The sequence below is a fragment of the Bufo gargarizans genome, chromosome 1 (genome assembly GCF_014858855.1).
Source record: "Bufo gargarizans isolate SCDJY-AF-19 chromosome 1, ASM1485885v1, whole genome shotgun sequence".
Taxonomy (NCBI): domain Eukaryota; kingdom Metazoa; phylum Chordata; class Amphibia; order Anura; family Bufonidae; genus Bufo; species Bufo gargarizans.
In genome coordinates, this window is record NC_058080.1 from 144,650,028 (window position 1) to 144,672,844 (window position 22,817).

At 47.1% G+C, this 22,817-nt stretch overlaps 1 protein-coding gene across 1 annotated transcript in view; it reads right to left on the reverse strand.

Annotated features, from left to right (window-relative positions):
- The window catches only part of AASDH (aminoadipate-semialdehyde dehydrogenase), a 36,909-nt gene that overhangs the window by 12,113 nt on the left and 1,979 nt on the right, over positions 1 to 22,817 (reverse strand). Inside the window, 8 exon segments of the mRNA XM_044299465.1 lie at positions 865 to 1,037; positions 3,300 to 3,400; positions 4,377 to 4,618; positions 5,487 to 5,679; positions 11,592 to 11,890; positions 16,355 to 16,414; positions 16,416 to 16,476; positions 16,565 to 16,806. Of these exon segments, the coding sequence (XP_044155400.1) occupies positions 865 to 1,037; positions 3,300 to 3,400; positions 4,377 to 4,618; positions 5,487 to 5,679; positions 11,592 to 11,890; positions 16,355 to 16,414; positions 16,416 to 16,476; positions 16,565 to 16,806 (1,371 nt within the window).

The window sequence follows — 22,817 nt, forward strand, 5'->3', positions numbered from 1 at the left end:
GCCAAGGAGAGACACAGCGCAGGCACGAGATGACAGGTCTCAGAGCTTGGAGACACAAGAGAAGAAAGATCTAGACAAGACATCTAGCCCTGTCAATATAGGGATAGGGACTAAAGCTAAAGGGATGTAACAAACTGGTGCTCCAAAGGCCCTGGCTGGCCTCTCGGTGGTCCAGTTAGGTAATTTGGCCACAGTCATAATAAGGGTATAGTTTTTATCAGCGTGATCAACCCTACCAGGCTGCCTGCCTTTATGCCTGGTTTAGTAGGGTTGATCCTACTGACAGATGCTCTTTAATATCAGTGTGCATTTAATTTGTGGATAAACGGTCATCATATTAAACTAGAGTTGCATGATATGCTAATCATAACCTTTACACTGATATACCTGACACGATTATATATTGATTTATTATCTTTCATTAGTGTATAGGTTTTTTGAAAACCAGTTTCAAGTTTCGATGACTCCATCAGTTTAAGTTGTTGGTGGATTCTTGATACCAAACCAGTGCACTGATCAGTGAGCTGATCCATCCTGTAAGGGGAAAATAAATGCCAAAACACACACAATATCGAGATAAGTGATGCTCCAGTAACTCAACGTGATCCACAGACCATGCTAAAGGTGGCCATAAACATTAGATGAATGTTGGCTGAACCAATTTTGTTGGAACAGAGGTTAAGCACATTGTTTTTGCCATCCCCTTATTACAAACAGATGTACAATTGGCTGAGCTGGGCATGCATGTATATGGAAGCGTCGGGAGAAATAGCTGATGACCAAAACCTGAAGTATATGGCCACCTTAAGACGACAGACTCAATTGAATGTGAAAAATGAAGTTGCATCTGCACAGGTCACATACCTGCTGTACATACTCCGTATTTAATCTCTTGCCATGGCGTTTAATCTGGTTATCTTTGCGTCCCAAGTAAAATATGTTCCCATCTTGCAATTTCACCCAGTCCCCCGTTCCTCTCATTTTTCCACAAGGCAGGACCATCTCCCCATCCAAAAAGCATACTCGCTGTTTCCCTCCTGAAAGTGGACAGAAGTGATCGTCAGCATTAGTACATAACCTATGTATCTCAATTGGTCCGCAAAAGAAGCGGAAAGTGCACCCATGTCCTTTCCCCGGCCCCACAAAAATTAGAACCTGTCCTATTCTTGTGAGTTTTATGAACAAGGATAGGACATTTTTACAGAAAATAAAAGAAAATGGTGCCCTGCACTCGGCTAGGATCCGTTTTTTTGCAGACCACAAAACATTTACAGCTGTGCGCAACCAAAAACATCTAATGGTTTGCTGATCAAATTCTTACATTAAAGGGGTTTGTTTCATCTGGGACTTTGATGGGATGTAGATAGAATATGCCATCAAAGTCAGATAGATGCAGGTCCCTCCTCGAGAGCACACTGCGTAAGCATGGCCTGCTCTCTATTCATTTCTATGGGACTGCCGGAGATGGGCAAGCTCATAGAAATGAATAGAGGGCAGCTGCGCATGCACGGCTCACTTCAGAGGTCCCCTTCTGGGGATATGTTCGGGTCCCATACACCTATCTGATGCTGGTGGTATATCCTAGCAATATGCCACCAATGTCTCAGATAAGACAATCCATATAAGGGGTTATTTGCTTTTCATTGAAATGTCAGCAATGCAGTACACCGGTGTGTAATGGCACAGCCTGTTAAATCACCTCTGATTTACTCTAGCCCTCATGGCGTTTTCCCTCCCATGGGTAGTGATTTAACAAGCACTGGTGTCCATAGCTGATCCAGGTACTTCTACAACACAAGCGCAGGCGCCTGACATTCAGCTTTGGAGGCCGGTACTTGCTATCCAGCACTGCAGGGGGGTGAAGGAGGCACCTACATGCAGGCTCAGGTATGTCTGTAGTAATGTAGGTTGTTATGCCACTACATGTGCGTGTACGGCATTGCTGAATATTTTGTACGAAGCAGACCACCCCTTAAACAGAACACTTAGGGTCCATTCACACGTTCGTATGTGTTTTGCGGATCCGCAAAACACGGACAACGGCAATGTGCGTTCCACATTTTACAGACCGCACATCACCGACACTCTCATAGTAAATGCCTTTTCTTTTCTGCAATTGCAGACAAGAATAGGACATGTTCTATTTTTTTGCGGAACGGAAATGCAGATGCGGACAGCACATTCAGGCTCCATTAAAAATTAATGGGTCCGCACCTGTTCCGCAAAATTGCGGAACGGATGCGGACCCATTTTGCGGACATGTGAATGGACCCTCAGTCTACAAATGCAGCTGTTTTCTGCCTGCAAGGCTTTCTGCAAGCTCCTGAACAAACAGACTTGCCGAAACCTAACAGAGATTGTCTTCTCCATGTTCTGCTACAGACTGATCAAAATGAGAGACTAAAATGGGCAAGGGTTGACGTCTCACATAGGGAGGAGGGGGAAGCTGCCTTCCTGATTAAAAACCCCAGTTAAACTGGGGATACACAACGGACAGCACCCCATTTATTTTCAGTGGTTTATCATTGTACTCTATGAGAATGATGTTGGTTGCTACTATGGCGTGCAGTCTACCAGGATTCATAGAAAACAGAGTGCTGTCTACTATAGGAATCAATGGGGACATTAAATCCACACACGATGTAAGGTGGACGCCTCATTTATTTGCAGTAGATGCTGTCTGATGGACTATGCTATCTACCACTGTGGAGACATATGCAATACTAAGTTATATATGTTCCTATAGGAAACAATGGAGAAAAGACTTTCATCTCTTAGGATAGAAGATGCAGCATATGAATAGGCTATCGGCTGATGTCTTCACTGCTGTGGGCATACAGAATAAGAATCAGTCTGCCGGAGACCACAGACTTGAGCGGCATCTGATATTGTCTAGGTCTGCATATTCCAAGACTACGGGGCTCATTTATTAACTAATAAACTTTTGTGGCGTATCAGTCGCAGATTTTGTTGCACACCATTTACTGGTAAAAGCGGCGATGGAAGAGGGCGGGGCAGCAGGCTTGTCTCAGTAATCATTTTCTACGCAAGTTTTTGGAGAAGGAAATTGCTTAAATCTACGCCAGCTGGTATAGATTTAAGTCCGTCACACGTCCTGCTGGAGGAAGCGCCCAAGTTATGTAGAGGCTTGCGCTTCCCTGTAACTTTGGCGCTTCCTCCAGCAGTCCAGACACACTTAATAAATGAACACCCTGATAGTCCTTTGCATCATCCTCCCACAACTTCTATAGGATAGGCAGCAGTTAGATGAAAGTTACAGGAATTAACTTTTACTCTACCCAGAAAAACCTGTCCTTCTCCTTCTTCAACCCTCACATCGTCATCATTCCGGACTTCTACCATCGTTCCATGCAGGGGGCTGCCAAGGGGCACTGAATCACTGAACGTTTAAAAACAATGAATGAATATAACAGAAACGTTAGCAAAGATATTTAAAAATACAGTACAAAGTTCAATCCTGATGGCCGAGAGCAGAGAAAAGGAAAACAATGACGTGTCAGCGGCCAGAAGGGCAGCAGATCTCCGTACTTTCAGTGACATCTGTTCACAATGTAAAGGCTCATGCACACCGCCGCAGCCGTTTTTGTGGATCTGCAAAACACGGATACTGACCGCGTGTGTTCCACATTTTGCGGACTGTCCTGCCCCCAATAGAACTACGTTTGTATGCATGAGCCCTGGTGTGTATAGGTACCAACAGTCTCTGATAACTGTCCATCCCAAGTGAAAATTAAAGCGAGTATTGGCCACATTACCTACTGTAAATACCTTTGGGCAGATTTATCAATGGTTTTACATAATAAAAGTGGTGTTTGTGCTATAATTCGGAACTTTTTATAATTTATGGAGATTGTCTGCAATGTTTAGGAGTATATATTCTGCACATTTTACTCCAGCTGAGTACAAAGACTGGTGTAATCTGCCCCAATGTGTTTGGCAGAGGGAAATTTAGATAGTAATGGAGTAATAAAGTGTGACGGTTGTTGAACGAACAACTATATAGGGCAGGGGTGCACAACCTGAGGCTCAGGGGCCACAAGCGGCCCTTGATACCGTTCTGTATGGCCGCCAACCATCTGGTAACAGACAAGACTTTCTGTGTCTCGTTGCAGCTCACGTGTATTTTACCAACTAGAAAAGGTTGGGCACCCCCGATCTAAGGTCTATATGCACATTTACGATTGATGTTGATTTAGAGATTGTGCTGGGATAGTGCATGAGATCTCATTGGAATACAAGACTTGTCTATCACTTGGCCCTAAGCACAAACACCATTTGCACAGTCATCTGCTCTGAATTTATCCACATAGCTGCAAGTAAAGGATGCCTTGAATTTATGAAGAATTTTACAGTACCCAGATGGAGAGTTAAGCATGGTCTCTGGGACTTCATAATAAGTTGCCCAACTTGAAACTTCAGTGACGCCATAAAGACTGAAGATGCGTGTCTTGTTGCCAGGCTGTCTCCAACTTTTTAAGACACTTAGAGGTGGGAATTGTTCTCCTCCAAGAGCCAAAAGTCTTAAGGATGTTTCTTTGGATAGCACAGAAGAGCAGATTAAATGAGTACCAAATCTTTTTAAAAAAGTGGGAGTGACCTAAGCAAACAAAATGTTACAAACAATAAGACAAAAAAAAACATTCAACCATGAAACAAGACCAACTAGCGACTTCAAAAAATCCTAACCATACACCTGGAAGTATGGTATCTTCACTAGCTGCCATTCCTGATTTCCTCCTGCCTGTCCCTGGTTGGAATATATCATCAGAAAATTACCTATAGTTTAAAGGTCATCTATCGGCAGGATCAATTTAGTTAAACTAGACATACTACTTGGTAGCGTTGTTTCTGCTGACGTTACCGTATTTATGGTTCCACATGGCACCTTTCCCAAGAAATTTATATTTTATTAACAAGCAAATAGGGTCACTGGAGTGCTGAGGGGCTGGCCTGAGTCCTCAGGGCATCACCTCGCAGCTTCGTCTATACCCCCTCTTTCCCCTAGATTGACTGAGCCAGACAGCTCACTGGGCCCTGTATTCTTAAGTCTGCACTGCTGTTCCGGTGCAACAGATACCTACTGAGCATGAAACTGAAGGGGACACTACGACTGTGCTCTATAGCGTCCATCTGCCAGCAGTTGCGAACGAGTGGCAGTTCCTGCGCAGTCACAGTGATGCAATAGTACGTCAAGGTGTGGCAACTACCTCAGCACCTCGACGTACTGTTAATAAGAAAAGTTGGATGACATTATTATATCTAATAATTCATCATACGTGAATCATAATGCTTTTTCATATATCCAAATGACCAGTAAGATGCCAAGAAGAGCATCAAGAACTGATTAGAAAGGAAGTTGAAAGTGTGCAGTCTACAGGAATCACTGGGCAACATAAATAGTGGGCACCAGGTAAGAAGTCTTTTGTAAGTGGATTGATGTAGCTGAAAATACCTCTGCAACCTACCTGCAGCACGGTCACTTTATGCTGGTGGAACAGCAGATTGCACAGCCGCTGAGGCATCATTTTAAGGGGGTCTGGCAGAACCAGAAGACAGGCTCCAGCAGATAAGGCCATGAACATCTCAATAACAGATGGGTCAAATGTTAGAGGTGATGACAGTAACACAACGTCATTTGGTGAGACATCAAAGATGGATCTGCAAAATAAATCGATATTCCCTATGGGATACTAATGTGACATCTCCATTCATTAAAACACATATGGTCAAAGTGGACGAGGCCGTATAAAGCAGTGCTACAATACTGAGCCTGGGCTTTTTTCACTGCATTGCTAGAATCCTGCCAATTTAGTTACTTAGAAACCCGCCCCCATATATTTGGCTTCAGATGCACTAAATATTATCTGAGTACATCACGACTGGAAGATTAAATGTTCCTTTCCAAGGAGCTTGTCATGCAAGGCTGACAATTCATCCATCACCATTTGTTCATATGTGAGGAGATGACAGCGTTTGTCACAATGACTAAAGGTTAGAAGAGTAGGCACCAAAAGAGTGAAAATGTAACCCAAAATCAGCTAGGAAAACTCCAAAAATGTATCGCCTGTCCCCTGCTCTACTCCACAATGTAACGCCAAAGAAAAACGATATACAACTGACTCAGCATTACCTGATCCTGGCTTATAAATGGGGAGCAATACCAGCCGTACGCAAGTAGACCACGCTGGTCCTAACCAAAACCTGGAGATCTAGTGGGGTGCCTTCCAGTGGACAGGCCGATTTCTATACAGGTGCAGGATGTTCTTACTCAGCCACACTTTTTAGAAGGATGTGTATTTCTGTAACAACTGTAAAGCAATGGAGCAAATAGCTTTGAATAAAATGATCCAGCCGTTTTGTGTCTACAGCCCCTATGCAGACCTATGTGTCTGCACAGAAGAAACCCTGGGCCGTCTGACCCTGCAGTCATAATCTGTTCTCTTTTTCTAGAGGAAGAAAACTGCGGGGCAGTTCCCCCCCAAAGTGCCAGGAGAAGTAATAGTACGTCATGGAGCGACCTGCTGGTGGAATGTTATTCTACATTCACAGAATTTCTCAAAAAAAAAAAGGCAGAATTCAGGTCAGGAAGGAAAAACTGTGTAAGTCAGCCCTTCATACAAAAGAAAAGACATGCCAAGGAGCACGTATACAGTGACGGACATACAATTCTGAATTGTACTACTGATAGAGTCACTATACAGAAAAATGTGAGGTCCTTTGCGCACATTTTGACCAAAACGTGAGTGCCCACCTGCCACTAAAGAAGCAACCCTGCACTAAACAGACTCACCTTTTGCTGAATTGTAGATTTAGAGGGGTGGCTGCCTCCATCTTGGCCGTGCCCCGTATCCACCCATCTGTCCAAGGTTTATGATTAGAGCAGAATGTAGCTGCCTGGATCCCACTTTCTCTGGAGACCTAGGCCCGATGAGAGGTTAGTCCATTTAGTGGAGGGGTCCTTCTGCCAGCCTTGGCACTGGAAGATGGGCGCTCACACGTTGATCAGAATGTAAGCTAAGAACCTCGATTTCACGTGTATAATTTTTATATATATATATATATATATATATATATATATAAAGAAAGGCAACTTTTTATGGATGCGCCTGTTTTAGTAACTACCTGTGTTCCTTATAAAATGAAAACGAGATTTTTGTATAACTTACCAGTAAAATCTCTTTCTCGCTTTTCCTTGGGGGACACATAAGACCTTGGGTATAGCTCAGCTCCCTAGGAGGCGTGACACTAAGTGAAAACTGTTAAGCCCCTCCTCCAGCAGCTATACCCTCAGCCTGGAGAGAGAGACTGCCAGTTGCGTGTCCAAGTAGTGAGAAAAGGCAAAGTCCAACAAGGAACCAACAAGCCAACTACCCAACGGGTAACACAAACTCGGAAACCGTGTAGAGAAAAACAATGAATGGGTAGGTGCTGTGTCCCCCCAAGGAAGAGCGAGAAAGAGATTTTACTGGTAAGTTATACAAAAATCTCGTTTTCTCGCCCATTTTCCTTGGGGGACACAGAAGACCTTGGGACGTTCGAGAGCAGTCCAAAAGGGGAGGGACCACAGCACCAAGGCGAAGTAGCCCGAGTATGCACCCTGTAGAACTCTGTAAGGTGTGCAAGGAAGACCAGTGGCCGCCTTGCCCAAATGCATGGCCGAAGCCCAATGCCTCCGGCCCAGGAGGCACCGACCGCTCTGGTGAAATGAACGGAGACACCAAAGGCAGAACCCTGCCCTTGGTGCGGTAACCTCAGCAATAGCCAACCTGATAAAGCGGAGGAAAGCCACCCTGGAGTCCATCAACCCTATGCGCGGACATCCTGGAACACAAGAGACCAAACGTCGACAAGAGTCGGAGATCTCCAAGTAAAAACGGCAAGGCCCAAACAACGTCCAAATCGGTGAAGTGTTGAAACGAAAGGCAAACACCACCTTCAGAAGGAAGGAAGAGACGGGAAAGACAGAAGGCTCGGAAAAAGAAGGGCCGTCAGAGACACGACGGCTACGGAAACACAACCGTACAGGACAGAAGGGGTAGAGAGAACTTCTGTAACGGCTCCAAGGAAAAGATTGGAGTGCCGAGAGGTCAGCATGTAGTTCCCAGGGCGGTACCGGAGGACAGTACAGAGGAACCAAAGAGCCACTCCGAGGAAGAAGGTCTTGACAGGCCCAGAGGGCCGGGGAACGCTGGAAGAGGTAGGACCGCGCCGACACTTGACACTTCAAGTAAAAGAGTCCCAGGTCCAGGCCTGGACCTGGAGAAAGACAAAACCATGGGGAGAGAAAGGCAGAGTGGGGAATGCCCAGCTTCCCACAGAACCCCAGACAAAAAACCCTAAGTCCTACGACAGATCCTGGCTGAAACACAGCCAGGAGCGAACAGCAGCGAGCCCGATGGAGTCGCCTGGGCAAGCGGGCGAAAACCCAATGTGATCAGGCGCAGACCAGTAACACGGGCAGAAGGGTCAGCAAAACTGGTCCCGTTGGCCACCGAGCAACGTTGTCCCATATCCACCCGGAGTGGGGGAGCAGAAGGACAGACGGAAAGGAACCGAAGGGTCCGCCCAGCATCCGCCAGATGCCAGGACAAGACAGGCTAAAGTCCATGCTGATGTAGCCACGTTCTACAGTTCCAGTGTGGGAGATCTAAGGACAATCTGGACCGAAAGGTAGTCCCCCCAAGTTACCGAGAAGGCAAGTCTACAGCAGGACCATTGCCTAGAATGGAAAACGCAATCTGCACCCAGCGGGAAGACAGAACGCAGTAGACCCGGTAAATAGGCACACAGCTAATACAGCCAGTGTGAACAAGGAATACAGTACGAGGCCAAAAGGAACACCGGAACCATCCACATAAACAACCATGCTCTTCCCAGAGGGGAGGACAGTGAAGGAACAGCCTCTGAAGCCTGGCGGGGCAGAAGCCACATCGGGAGCCAAACAGAGCTGGCGAGATAAGGTAGTCAAGACAGAGGCCGGCATAACACCCTCCAACCGAAAGGAGGAGTGGGCAACAGGGAAGCCATAGGACAGCCCAAAAGCAGAACCCCGCTGCACTGTGAGACGCCCCGGTTCACCACCTCGCAGAAGGCGAATACCCTGAAGAACCCAAGGTGGGGGTCCTCCAGACCTGGGTAATCGAGCACCCAAGAGAAGTTGGGTGACCTTCCCGAGAAGAGCGGCCCGAACCTGGTAGCAGAACAGACTGAAGCGTAGAGGGCGCCAAGAAGAAGGACTCATACCACACTGTATCCGGAGGAAATGGTAGTAGGTGAGGGAACCGTAGTCCCGCCAGAGCCAACGAAGAATTTGAGGGGCGCTGCAGACAACAGCACTCTCAACCATGTGACCACTAGCGCAGGGAAGCAATGCCGCGGAAGGACGAATGGGCACGTACCTAGGAACCACGAACACTCTCCGGGATGAAGGGCCAACGAAATGAATGAGTACCACCCAGCTCGGTGCAGTAGAGAGCAAGTAGAGCCCGTCCGGGTCAGGTGGACAGAATGATCTCTTTAGAGACAAGTGCAAGGCTTGCGGCAAGCATCGTATCCCAAGAGAACAAAAGTATGTCGCAGGAAGGAGGGGAGGCATACGTACGAGCAGCCCTGTAAGCAGTGAGAAGGCCAACCCACCTACAGGAGGAGAAGGCATACACGGCCCAAACAAAGCACAAGAACGTCCGCTCACTGCAAAAAAGTCACTCAGCGAAGAGGGCCAGCCACAGAGTGCCACAGCATCTACGGAAGTGCAAAGTGCAACCTGAAAGGGAGTTATGCACAAGCCTAGTATGGCATGCGATGGAATGCAAGCAGTCCGCCCCGAAAGGGGGAAAATGTACCTGTCAAACTGCAGTCGGCAAGAGTGCAAAGGCCCGCCCCAAAAGGGGGTGATGCCTCAGGCCATACCTACTTCAGAGAAGTAGGACATACCATTTAATCCAGCAGGAACGCAGGAGGTCCACCTAGTGAAAGGGGGACATGCACAGGGTTATCCTAGCATTAAGTGAGTGTGCAAAAATACACCCAACACCGAACTTTGCGAGAGTGCAACTACTCCACCAATGAAGGGGGACATGTACAAGTCCAGCACAGCACATACAAGGACAGCCGTGAATCCCGTGAGCGTGCCAAATTCCACCCATGGAATGGGGGTGGTCACACACAAGGCCAGCACCGTATCCAATGGGAGTGCAAGCGTTCCACCCATGTTAGAGGGCCAGCAACGTATCCAGTGGGAGTGTAGCATGCCGCCCAGAAAAAGGGGGGGGGGGGTCATGCACATGGCCAGCATCTCATCCAGGGAGAGTGCGAGCACCCAGCCATGTATGGGAGTCATGCACATGACCAGCACTGTACTGGCGAGAGACAAACACAGTCAGTGAGAATGTGTGCATGTCGCCTGAGGAAAGGAGGCATGCCCATGGTTGGCAGCGAATCCAGTGAGAGTGCTTACACCGCCGACGGAAGAGGGGTCATGCATATGGCCGACAGCGGATCCAGCGAGAGTGCAAGCACCCGGCCATGTATGGGGTTTATGCACATGGCCAGCAACGTACCTGCGAGAGAAAAACCACAGACAGAGGGAGTGTATGTATGCCGCCTGAGGGAAGGAGGCATACCCAAGGCCGGCAGCGAATCCAATGAGAGTGCAGCATACCGCCTATGGAAGGAGGTCATGCCTATGGCCGGCAGCGAAACCAGTGAGAGTGCAGCGTTCTGCCTATGGAAGGGGGTTGTGCACATGGCCAGCACCGTATCCGGTGAGAGTGCAGTATTCCGCCTAAGAAAGGGGGAATCCAGCTGGGCTGCCCTGGTCCACCTTGCCTTCCTGTGGGAGGCAGCAGTGCAGGGTGACCGGCACTGGCGCAGCTCAACCCCGGGAGAAACAGAGAGGTCTAGTGCGTCTCTGTTGTCCCTGATGGTCTGGAACAAAAATAAAAATCTAAATTTAAAGCAAGGAGAACACAGCCCTGCAGAGCACGGAGTGTCTTGCCTCCTTGGACACTAAGCAAAAACTGGCAGTCTCTCTCTCCAGGCTGAGGGTATAGCTGTGGAGGAGGGGCTTAACAGCTTTCACTTAGTGTCACGCCTCCTATGGAGATGAGCTATACCCAAGGTCTTCTGTGTCCCCCAAGGAAAATGGGCGAGAAAAAACATTTTTTTTTTCATTTTTTTTAGATCGTTGTGCTGAGTGACATGTCGTTTCTTTGTATTTCCTCCCAGAAATGTATGAATAAATTGACCACTGGTCTTTACCATTCCTCTGGTCAATGAGGTAGGCTTCCTAGAGACTTTGACCATGTCCAATTAGTGCTGGCGGAGAAAGAATGTGAACAAGCATGCCCCAATGACTAGGTGCGTGGTAACAGCCCATTGTGAACTTATTCATACATTTCTAGGAGCTATAACTGAGGAATGGCACAAGGCAGAGGTCTAAACGAGCCAGAATAATTATATTATGGAGAATGTCAGACATGTCAGGAGAGATGCCAGGTCCTTTTTAACAAATCAGTAAAAGAAGACATTAGGATACATTGTGTCTGCTGCTTTTCACGAAGCTTGCTTACCTTAGATGAAGAATATTTGGCACAATGCAGCAGTGGGGCACGCTGACTATTTTGGGGGCACCTGTTGTCCCAGAGGTGTGTAGAACATAAGCTAAGCATTGTCTGTCTCGAATGTCAATGTGCTCTTCATCCTGCAAGCTCTTGGTATAGTCTCTGTCACCAGGTATATGGGGGTCTACTTCATTATTGGCCTCTGCTTCACCCCCTTTCTCACTTGTAACAGCCTCAAAAAGTGTAACGTGAAGATGCTGGACCGTGGATGACTCCTTTTCAGTCCAGCCAGGTAGTAACTTGAACATCTAGGAGAAGAGAAACCATAAATAATACTTGAACGCCACTCACTTAAAGGGCATCTGGTATCTATAAAACTGGCTGAACTGTTACATGTGTGAAGGCATCTGTGTGGGTCCTATGTTCATATGTGGCCACATTGCTGAGAAAAGTGATGTTTTATTATATGCAAATGATCCTCTAGGTTCAACGGGGGTGTTGCCATTACACCTAGAGGCTCAGCTCTCTCTGCAACTGCCGAGCCCTCTGCACTTTGATTACGCCTGCCTGGCCCTGTCAAAGTACAGAGGGCGTCGCAGTTGCAGAGAGAGAGAGTCTCTAGGTATGAAGACAATGCATGCACATATGAACATGGGACCAACACAGATGTCTTCAGCTGCCAAGCGCACATGTAACAGGTCAGACAGTTCCATAGGTACAAATCTGCTGACAGATGCCCTTTAAAGGAGGTTTCCAGTACATTTATATTAATGGCCCACAGATCAGCTGTTCTTCAGTAGTTCCAGCACTGGAACTACATAGCCCCATCCACTGTGTAGTAGACAGAGCAGGTTAATGCAGCGCTGCTCCCATTCACTTCCATTGGAGCAGAGCTGAAGTAACCAGCTTTGTCCACCAAACAATGGATGGAGATGGGGAGTTCCTCCGGCAACTCCCAGTGCTGTTGTAGAACAGTGCTGAGCGTTGGACCCCCACCAATCAGATATTCATGGCCTATGCTAATGATAGTCCATTAATATAAAGGTACTTAAAAACCTCTTCAAAGGTAGCTTAATCTAGTGGGTGCTGTGTGGTGCCATAAGCTAGAGTTTGGGTGCTATGCATTATATCCACTTACTAGTTTTCACCTCTATACTGCTGATTCACCAAGAGAGGCTGTCAGGCAGGGCTTCCTTTACACTGCGCTCACTGCCAACCTGTAAAGGTCCGCTGCTTTATACCTTTAATAAGCACCTGGAGATGCCCACCTGGCAGGCTTACCTTGAATTACTGTCCATAGGGCCACTTACACTGTCACATCTAGTTTGTTGAAAGTGTTAAGTTTTCAGGCCAGGCTGCAATGTGTAATAGCGCTGTGTGATTGCTGCCAAGCTGCGTCTCTCCTCCTCTGCTGGCAGTGCCGTGCCATTCTAGCTCCAGGCTCAGAAGCTGAGTCACATAAGACAGGCTGGCAGCCACAGATACAAGGACAAAAAGCAAAAGAAGTCTAATTTGCTTTTCCGGCAGTATGACTCTAGCTGGCAGGCAGTCTCAGATTACTCAGGTCTCCAGAGGAGGGCACAGAGAGGCATAAAGGGAACCTGTCACTAATTTTACACTGCCCTGCATGAGGGCAGTATAAACTGCTGACAAAGACCTGACTGAAATGCTGCGCCACTAACTGTATACCAGCTGCTTTCTTAAAATCCAGGGTGAGAACCTCCAGTGGAAGCCAAGCACTGGAGTCCTGATATTCATGGGCTGATGCAATGGTAAGAAAACCTTAGACCTCTCACATGTCAGTGAATCACGGATGTGCGCTGTCCGTGGTCTCCACGGACAGCAAACGTATCTACTGACCTTGAACAGTCACTGTACTTTCACACAATTTCATTGGGCTCATGCACACGACTGTATGTATTTTGCAATCCGCAAAACACGGATCTGCAAAAATTTGCATGATGTTCGTGTTCCGTATTTTGCAGAATGGAACAGCTGCGGACAAGGAATGCACAAGAAGTAACTTCCGTGTTTTTGCGAAAGAAAATACATTCGTGTGCATGAGGCCGAAACAGACCAGGGATCAGCAACCTCCGGCGCTCCAGTTGTTCTGAAACTATAACTCCCAGAATTCTTCTTTCCATTCTATAGGAGTTACAAGAACAGCCAAGTGTGCTTGCTGGGAGTTGTAGTTTCACAGTAGCTGGAGTGCTGAAGGTTGCTGATCCCTGCAATAGAGAATGGTGTAGTTTCTAAAACACTTTAGAAACTACCTGCCTGAAATATCCACCTGAAAAAAGCTGTAAAGTCATGGCCACTAGGGGTCTCACTTCCACCTAACATGCAGTCTACTGTCTGATGTCATGCAAGATCCTGCCCTAATAAGGGTACTTTCGCACCTGCGTTTAGGTGCGGATCCGTCTGGTATCTGCACAGACGGATCCGCACCTATAATGCAAATGCTTAGATCAGTTCAGAACGGATCCGTTTGCATTACCATGAACAAAAAAAAAAAAAATTATTAACTACGCGAGAAAGAGATTTTACAGGCGAGTTCACAAAGATCTTGTTTTCTCGCTCGTATCATTGGGGGACACAGGACCGTGGGACGTCCTAAAGCAGTCCACGGGGAGGGAAACAAATCACACGCCCATGGAGAAAAAACGCCCCTGAGGATGCGTAATCCGCTGCCGCCTGCAAGACCTTGCTGCCTGGAGCAGCAACAGTCGATGTCTAGGAAAGCCCCCGGTAAAACTCGGTGAACTTGCCGGAAGACCAAGACGCTGCCTTCTAGAAGCAATGCCTGGAGAAGATGAACCCGAGAAGTGCCAACCGCTGATCGGGCAGGCCATAACTCCGCTAGGAAGTAACTGTCAGGCAGACATCCCTGGAAAAACATCCTGTTGGAAGTCGTCAACTATGACAAGGACCTCCAAGAGAACCAGGTAAAAGTCCGTACAGCGGAACGCGCTAGATACGGCCAGCAAATCTCAGAGGCCAAATTAGATGGCTGATGGAGAGCCCACCCTTAAAAATACTAGGGAGAAAGAAGAGAAAACCATGTCTGAGATGACCTGGAAAGCGGCGACTACCTTCTGCAAGAAAGAAGATACTGGGCAGATCACTGCCTGATGCAAATGACAAAGGACAAATAGACGTACAAGAAGGCGCTATCAACTCGGAAAGCTGCCGGATGGAAGATCCTGCCACCTGGAATGCCGCCTTCCTAGAAATAAAAAGGAGAAGAAGTCTCAGAGGGAGGGCTTGTTTGTCCCTGAAACGCCTCCAGCGATATACAGATCGTTGGGACGAAGCCGGTTGCTGGCCACAACTGTGGAAGCGGAACCAAAATCCAGGTCCGCAGGATCCTCCTCTGGATAAAAGAACACCCCTTAGGAAGTGGTAAATTGGTAGACTAATGCCCCTAGAGCCATCAGGCTTGTGGTGAGATTTCTAGCAAGAGAAGCTGCTTGAGAAACTACTGAGAAAAAAATTCTTAAGCCAGGCATGCCCAACTGCAGGCCAAAGAACCAATACCTCGGATAAAGGTAGAAGCAAAAAAAAACGATGTGAGCATCACCGGTGATGGAAAACCCTATAAGTGACATATACTGACCATACGTAGACACTGCCCGGAAGGGCAGATGACCAAGATAAGAGAATACTCTCCGTGGAAAAAAATAGATCCTGGATTCCATAGCTATACAACCCATTGCTGCCGGTCGAGTAGACCGAAGGGAAAGATGGTCAGCAATCCAGCTAGAGGAAGGACCGGGGCTGCAGAATGTTAGAAATGCGCTCTTTAGATAGCGGACGCAGACCCCGCATGAATATCCAGAATCAAATAACTAGATAGGGGGACCCAGGCCCCCAGATATGGACAGAAGCCGAATACCTACATTGGGGGCTGAGGTAATGTGGGGCCCTCACCAGGAAATGGCCCACTTTGAAGAAAAATGTCCCCCATTTTACGATGAGGTGACCAGGGGGAGGGGGAGGGGGCTGAGGATACTTACCCAATCCGGACTACTCACCCCATCTTCATCCTCTTCTCTTCACCCCTTCTCAGAGTACCAGCAGGGTCACCTCTTCAGCCGCTGGCACCTGAAGTGGCAGGAGACTGGAATGGCAGGAGGGTCTCGCCGGATTCAGGTGACCCCTTGGCTGGCAGGGAAGCAGGGGAGCTGAGCTGCCCTGGTCCACTTTTGTTTCTTGGGGAGGGCAAGCGGTGAGGGATTCCGACACCGGCCTTGCTCCCGGGGTAGACAGAGTGGCTAGGCGACTGTTTCCCCAAACCTAAAAAGGAAAAAGATAAAATAATAAAAGTAAGCCGCCCTGCAAAAGCAGGAAGGTCTGCCTCCTATGACACTAAGCTAAAAACTAATATGCTCTCTCCAGGCTGGAGGGGATATAGCCTGCAGGGGAGGAGTTATCACTTTTTAGCCTAGTGTCACCTCCTAGTGGCAGCAAGCAGCTATACCCACGGTCCTGTGCCCTCCAATGATACGAGCGAGAAAACAGAATTTACGTAAGATTCAGAGGTCCAGTAATAAGAAAAACAAACTGTACCCATCTACCAGCAGTAAGTAATACAGTCTCTTTGGGCAATGACATCTCATCATAGAGGACAGATACTACACCGCCATTCCCACATCTTTACTTTACACCATGTAGTCTAAACATGAGCAGAATTTTGTAATAAATCTCAGTATAATGGGGAAAATGACATGAACGACAAAGTATTAGCAAAGTTCCTTATTGATCTTACTTACCTCAACTTTGTCTTTCTCCGCAAGCACATGCTGTATCTTACACCGCTGCATTAAAGAAGAATGTGAAGGACGATGGCGCGCCAGGATCTACTGGAGAATAGGCAGCCGGAACTCTTAGAATCCTATGCAGAAAAAGACTTTGAAACCACTTATCTATTCAAGCTCCATGTAGAGAACACGGACGTTAAAGGCAATGTAATTATTGGGTACCCTAGAATCCAGGATGGCAGATGGATGTTTGGATGGCAGTAGAGGCCAATAGTTTTATTTTCCAGATTATGGGATTTCAGGAAAAGTGTCAGCTCTTCAGCCCCCTGCAGCATGTCCTGGTAGGTGCAGTATACTGGAGTCTTGTTGTATGGTTGAAAACATACTGCTTTCTTGTCTCTATATAACACAGCCGCCTGCACTACAATATCATGCAGCGTACCCGCCATCTGGAGATCAGCGACCTGGAAGAGAGCATAAAAACATTAGGTGTCATCAGGATACTACAGATTCCGGTGAGGGCGACACTTGCTCTTAAAGGGGTTGTCTCACTTCAGTAAATGGCATTTATCCTGTAGAGAAAGTGAATACAAGGCTCTTACTAATGTATTGTGATTATCCATATTGCTTCCTTGGCTGGCTTTATTCATTTTTCCATCACATTATACGCCTTGTATCCAGGAGGTACGACCACCCTGTAATCCAACAGTGGTGGTCGTGCTTACACGCTATAGGAAAAAGCACTGGCCTCTGTCGGAGCCGGGACCGTGGGAGTGCGCATTGGCACACATGTGCAGTATCTTCGCTGCAGCGCTGGCCATAACCCCTGGATATGAGCAATGTATAATGAGGCAATATGGACAATCACAATACATTAGGGAGTGCCTTGTATTAATTTTATCTGCATCAATGCTATTTGCTGAAGTGAAATGACCCGGCTTTGCCCCACATTTGACATTCGTCACCTATGCTAAGGACAGGTGATAAATGTAATTGTGGTGGGCCCCACCCAGGTATTGTGAGCCAACCTGTTCCCCCTCACTGCGCAACCGCAGTGAGGCGAACATTGAATGGTACAGAAGTCAAGTATGTGCGCTCCCTTTGCAGCACTCCGTAACACCCTGAGCACATATTTGACCACTGCTTTGTCCAAACTCCTCCTCATTCCAATCATGCAGTGAGGAGCAAAAGCGGTTTCGGACCCCTGAAAGTAGTGCAATATGTGCTGTATTCCTCGACACGGCATGCATCTGTTGGGCAATAAGGGGCAGGCTTGGGCTGGAATCACACATGCAGTTTCTGATGCAGTCTTTTGAGCCAAATAAGTCTGTATCCAAAAAGATAGAAGTATAACAGAAAGACTGACACTTCTCTGCTCTTTGTATTCTGTGTTCAATCTAAAAAAATTAAATAAAAACTGCACCAACGGTTAAAAGGTCTCTTTTTGCCATTCTAGCACTGGCTGGCATAGTCATATGATGGCATGGCAAGTAATCCCTGCAGCACAGTAAGGGAGTGTCAGAACAGGACCACGGGCACTAGAACGGATCTGTATATTTGTTATTATGCACTATAAGCAGCTAGCAGGAAAAAGGATTCAACCTGAAAACCCCCTTTACGCTGGGTTCACACCTGAGCGTTGTACAGCTCGTTCCTACGCGCTGTAAAACGCACAACAGGCAAGAACCAATGATTCCCTATGGGAATGGTTCTCACCTGGGCGTTTTACAGCGCGTACGATCGCGCTGTAAAACGCCCGACGCTCAAACAAGTGCTTGAGCTTTTTTTTGGGCGTTTGTCGCGCGTTCCCGCACATAGAAATTCGGGAACGCGCGACAATGTGTGAACGCCAGTCTCTGTATGCGCGATTGTAAACGCCCGTACAATCGCGCATACAGAGCGCTCGTTTCAGAACGCTCAGGTCTGAACCCAGCGTTAGGCCCCTTGTAGACGAGCGTTTCTCTCGCATCACAGCACCCGGCCTGACCTCCCAGCACCGATGGGATTCACATAGCATTATATTGATGTATGATGCTATGTAACCCTTACAGTTCTGGAATGTATTGGATAACACTGGCAGCATTATCCAATACCTTCCAGAACTGTAAGGGTTACATAGCATTATAAATCAATATAATGCTATGTGAATCCCAGCAGCGCTGGGAGGTCAGGCCGGGTGCTGCGATGCGGACTCGCTGCGGGAGGAACGCTCGTCTGCAAGGGGCCTTACGGTACAACAATTTCCGCATCAGATCCACACCAAAATCCGCATTTGTTACTTGCGGATTTTGATGCGGTCTTGCCCTGATCTCACCCTTTGCATTGTAAAGGGAAATCTGCACAAAGACATTCTAAATCTGCATGGCAGTTCAATTTATAAATATTTGAAAAATTGTACATGAGATTTGTCAGATCTCATTCACTTTTCTGGTATTGTATGAGGCTGCGTTTTTTCCGCACAAAATCCGCATGTGATCGGCACCATATGCAGGTTGCTATAAGAGTACAGCCACACAGCGTGGATACGCGGCAAAGACAGCTGATTTTAAATAAACTCATTCACATGCTGCAGAATATTCTATAACAGAACCTGCACATGACCAGATCTGTGGTGCAGATTGTAAATCCAATGCAAGTCAATTTGTGCCGCGGTTTCAGCCGCGAATCCTGCACTTTGCAATGCAAGGAGCGAAATCACTAGCAATTCCCCAGCAGATTTTCTGCAACAAAATACGTCCTGCGTCGGCGTACCTTGAGGGGAGGTTCAGACGTAACTGATTGGCGCTGTACAGAACCAGCAAAGTGATGAGCTTTCAGCAATTATTAGCCACACGTGGCAGAAAATGATCAGTGGTGTGGATTTTAAATCTGCGACATGTCAATTTAGACCGCAGATTTCACGCTTTCCAATGCAAAGAATGAAGCCTCGTCTAATCTGCAGCATTTTAGCAACAAAATCAGTGGCAAATAAGCACCTCTTTCACACGAACGATACGGATCTGACCAGGAAAAAACTGATGGTTTGGCCACAAGTTCAATCAGTTTTGTCTGTGATCGGTGTGTGCATTTTTTCTTTGCAGGTTGCATGTGTTTTTCATGGGCGTGAAAAAAAACGTAACAATAATAATCTACATCTCCTAGCAATCATCAGGGAGATACGTATTGTTTTCCCATTCACTTCTATGAAGCCAGAGCTGCATGAAAAAAGCACACTATAGAAGATGCTGCATGAAAAACAACGCTCATGTGCACAGACCCGTTGAAATGAAGGGGTCAGGATTCTGGCTGGATTCTGTGCTCTTACTGTACGCATCCTTGCTTGTGTGAAAGAGGTCTAAACTAAAAAAAAAAAAAGTAATACTTCATTAATCCCCCTCTGATACTTCCTGGTCTCCCCACTTCCTCGCCCCATCTCTGTACTTTCGGGTCCCTTTTGACATAGAAATGCAAACACACATTTTTACCATTTCTTATTTTAATGTCTGGAGAATACCTTTAAACAGGGTCCATTCACACGTCCGGCACCCCCCAATAGAACTGTCTATTCTTGTCCGCAATTGCGGACAAGAATAGGACATGTTCTATTTTTTCCCGGGGCCGCGCCCCGGAAATGTGGACAGCACACTTTGTGCTCTCCGCATCCATTACTGCCCCATAGAGAATTAATTAGTTCGCACCCGTTCCTGATAATTGCAGAACGGGTGCGGACACATTCTATAGACGTGTGAATAGACCCCAAATGAACATTAACATGACGATGTTTTCAATGCCTGGCCCTGTCAATCAGGCCTCATGCACACAACCGTAGTATTGATACAGTGTTATACATTAGGCCTTAAAGTGCAGAGGGCGTGGCAGATGAAGAGAAAGCAGAGCCTTTAGGAGTAATGACAACGCCCCCGTTGCTCCTAGAGGCTCATTAGCATATATTAAAACATAATATTTATCAGCAATGCAGGCACATATGAACATGGGACCAACACAGATGTCTTCAGCTGCCAAGAGCACATGTAACAGGTCAGCCAGTGTCATAGGTACAAATCTGCTGACAGATGCCCTTTAACCACCTCCCGACCGCCTAACGCACCGATGCGTCCGGGAGGTGGTTGATTTATTCCTCCTGGACGCATCGGCACGTCATCTCGCGAGACGCGAGATTTCCTGTGAACGCGCGCGCTCACAGGAACGGAAGGTAAGCGAGTGGATCTCCAGCCTGCCAGCGGCGATCGTTCGCTGGCAGGCTGGAGATGTGATTTTTGATAACAGCGTCTAATATACCTGCTACCTGGTCCTCTGGTGGTCCCTTTTGTTTGGATCGACCACCAGAGGACACAGGCAGCTCAGTAAAGTCGCACCAAACACCACACTACACTACACCCCCCCCCCGTCACTTATTAACCCCTTATGAACCCGTGATCACCCCATATAAACTCCCTGATCACCCCCCTGTCATTGATCACCCCCCTGTCATTGATCACCCCCCTGTCAGGCTCCGTTCAGACGTCCGTATGATTTTTACGGATCCACGGATACATGGATCGGATCCGCAAAACACATGCGGACGTCTGAATGGAGCCTTACAGGGGGTGATCAATGACAGGCGGGTGATCACCCATATAGATTCCCTGATCACCCCCTGTCATTGATCACCCCCCTATAAGGCTCCATTCAGACGTCCGCATGTGTTTTGCGGATCCGATCCATGTATCCATGGATCCGTAAAAATCATACGGACGTCTGAATGGAGCCTTACAGGGGGGGTGATCAGTGACAGGGGGGTGATCACCCTGATCACCCCCTGTCATTGATCACCCCCCTGTAAGGCTCCATTCAGACGTCCGCATGTGTTTTGCGGATCCGATCCATGTATCCATGGATCCGTAAAAATCATGCGGACGTCTGAATGGAGCCTTACAGGGGGGGTGATCAGTGACAGGGGGGTGATCACCCTGATCACCCCCTGTCATTGATCACCCCCCTGTAAGGCTCCATTCAGACGTCCGCATGTTTTGCGGATCCGATCCATGGATCCGTAAAAATCATACGGACGTCTGAATGGAGCCTTACCAGGGGGGTGATCAATGACAGGGGGGGTGATCAGGGAGTCTATATGGGTGATCACCCCCCTGTCATTGATCACCCCCCCCCTGTAAGGCTCCATTCAGACATTTTTTTGGCCCAAGTTAGCGGAATTTTTTATTTTATTTTTGTTTTTCTTACTAAGTCTCATATTCCACTAACTTGTGTCAAAAAATAAAATCTCACATGAACTCGCCATACCCCTCACGGAATCCAAATGCGTAAACATTTTTAGACCTTTATATTCCAGACTTCTTCTCACGCTTTAGGGCCCCTAAAAAGCCAGGGCAGTATAAATACCCCACATGTGACCCCATTTCGGAAAGAAGACACCCCAAGGTATTCCGTGAGGGGCATATTGAGTCCATGAAAGATTGAAATTTTTGTCCTAAGTTAGCGGAAAGTGAGACTTTGTGAGAAAAAAACAAAAAAAATCAATTTCCGCTAACTTATGCAAAAAAAAATAATTCTATGAACTCGCCAGGCCCCTCATTGAATACCTTGGGGTGTCTTCTTTCCAAAGTGGGGTCACATGTGGGGTATTTATACTGCCCTGGCTTTTTAGGGGCCCGAAAGTGTGAGAAGAAGTCTGGGATCCAAATGTCTAAAAATGCCCTCCTAAAAGGAATTTGGGCACCTTTGCGCATCTAGGCTGCAAAAAAGTGTCACACATCTGGTATCGCCGTACTCAGGAGAAGTTGGGGAATGTGTTTTGGGGTGTCATTTTACATATACCCATGCTGGGTGAGAAAAATATCTTGGTCAAATGCCAACTTTGTATAAAATAAATGGGAAAAGTTGTCTTTTGCCAAGATATTTCTCTCACCCAGCATGGTTATATGTAAAATGACACCCCAAAACACATTCCCCAACTTCTCCTGAGTACGGCGATACCAGATGTGTCACACTTTTTTGCAGCCAGGGTGGGCAAAGGGGCACATATTCCAAAGTGCACCTTTCGGATTTCGCAGGCCATTTTTTACAGATTTTGATGTCAAGGTACTTCTTACACATTTGGGCGCCTAAATTGCCTGGGCAGTATAACTACGCCACAAGTGACCCCATTTTGGAAAGAAGACACCCCAAGGTATTCCGTGAGGGGCACGGCGAGTTCCTAGAATTTTTTATTTTTTGTCACAAGTTAGCAGAAAATGATGATTTTTATTTTTTCCTTACAAAGTCTCATATTCCACTAACTTGGCGAGTTCCTAGAATTTTTTTTTGTCGCAAGTTAGTGGAATATGAGACTTTGTAAGGAAAAAATAAAAATCATCATTTTCTGCTAACTTGTGACAAAAAATAAAAAATTCTAGGAACTCGCCATGCCCCTCACGGAATACCTTGGGGTGTCTTCTTTCCAAAATGGGGTCACTTGTGGGGTAGTTATACTGCCCTG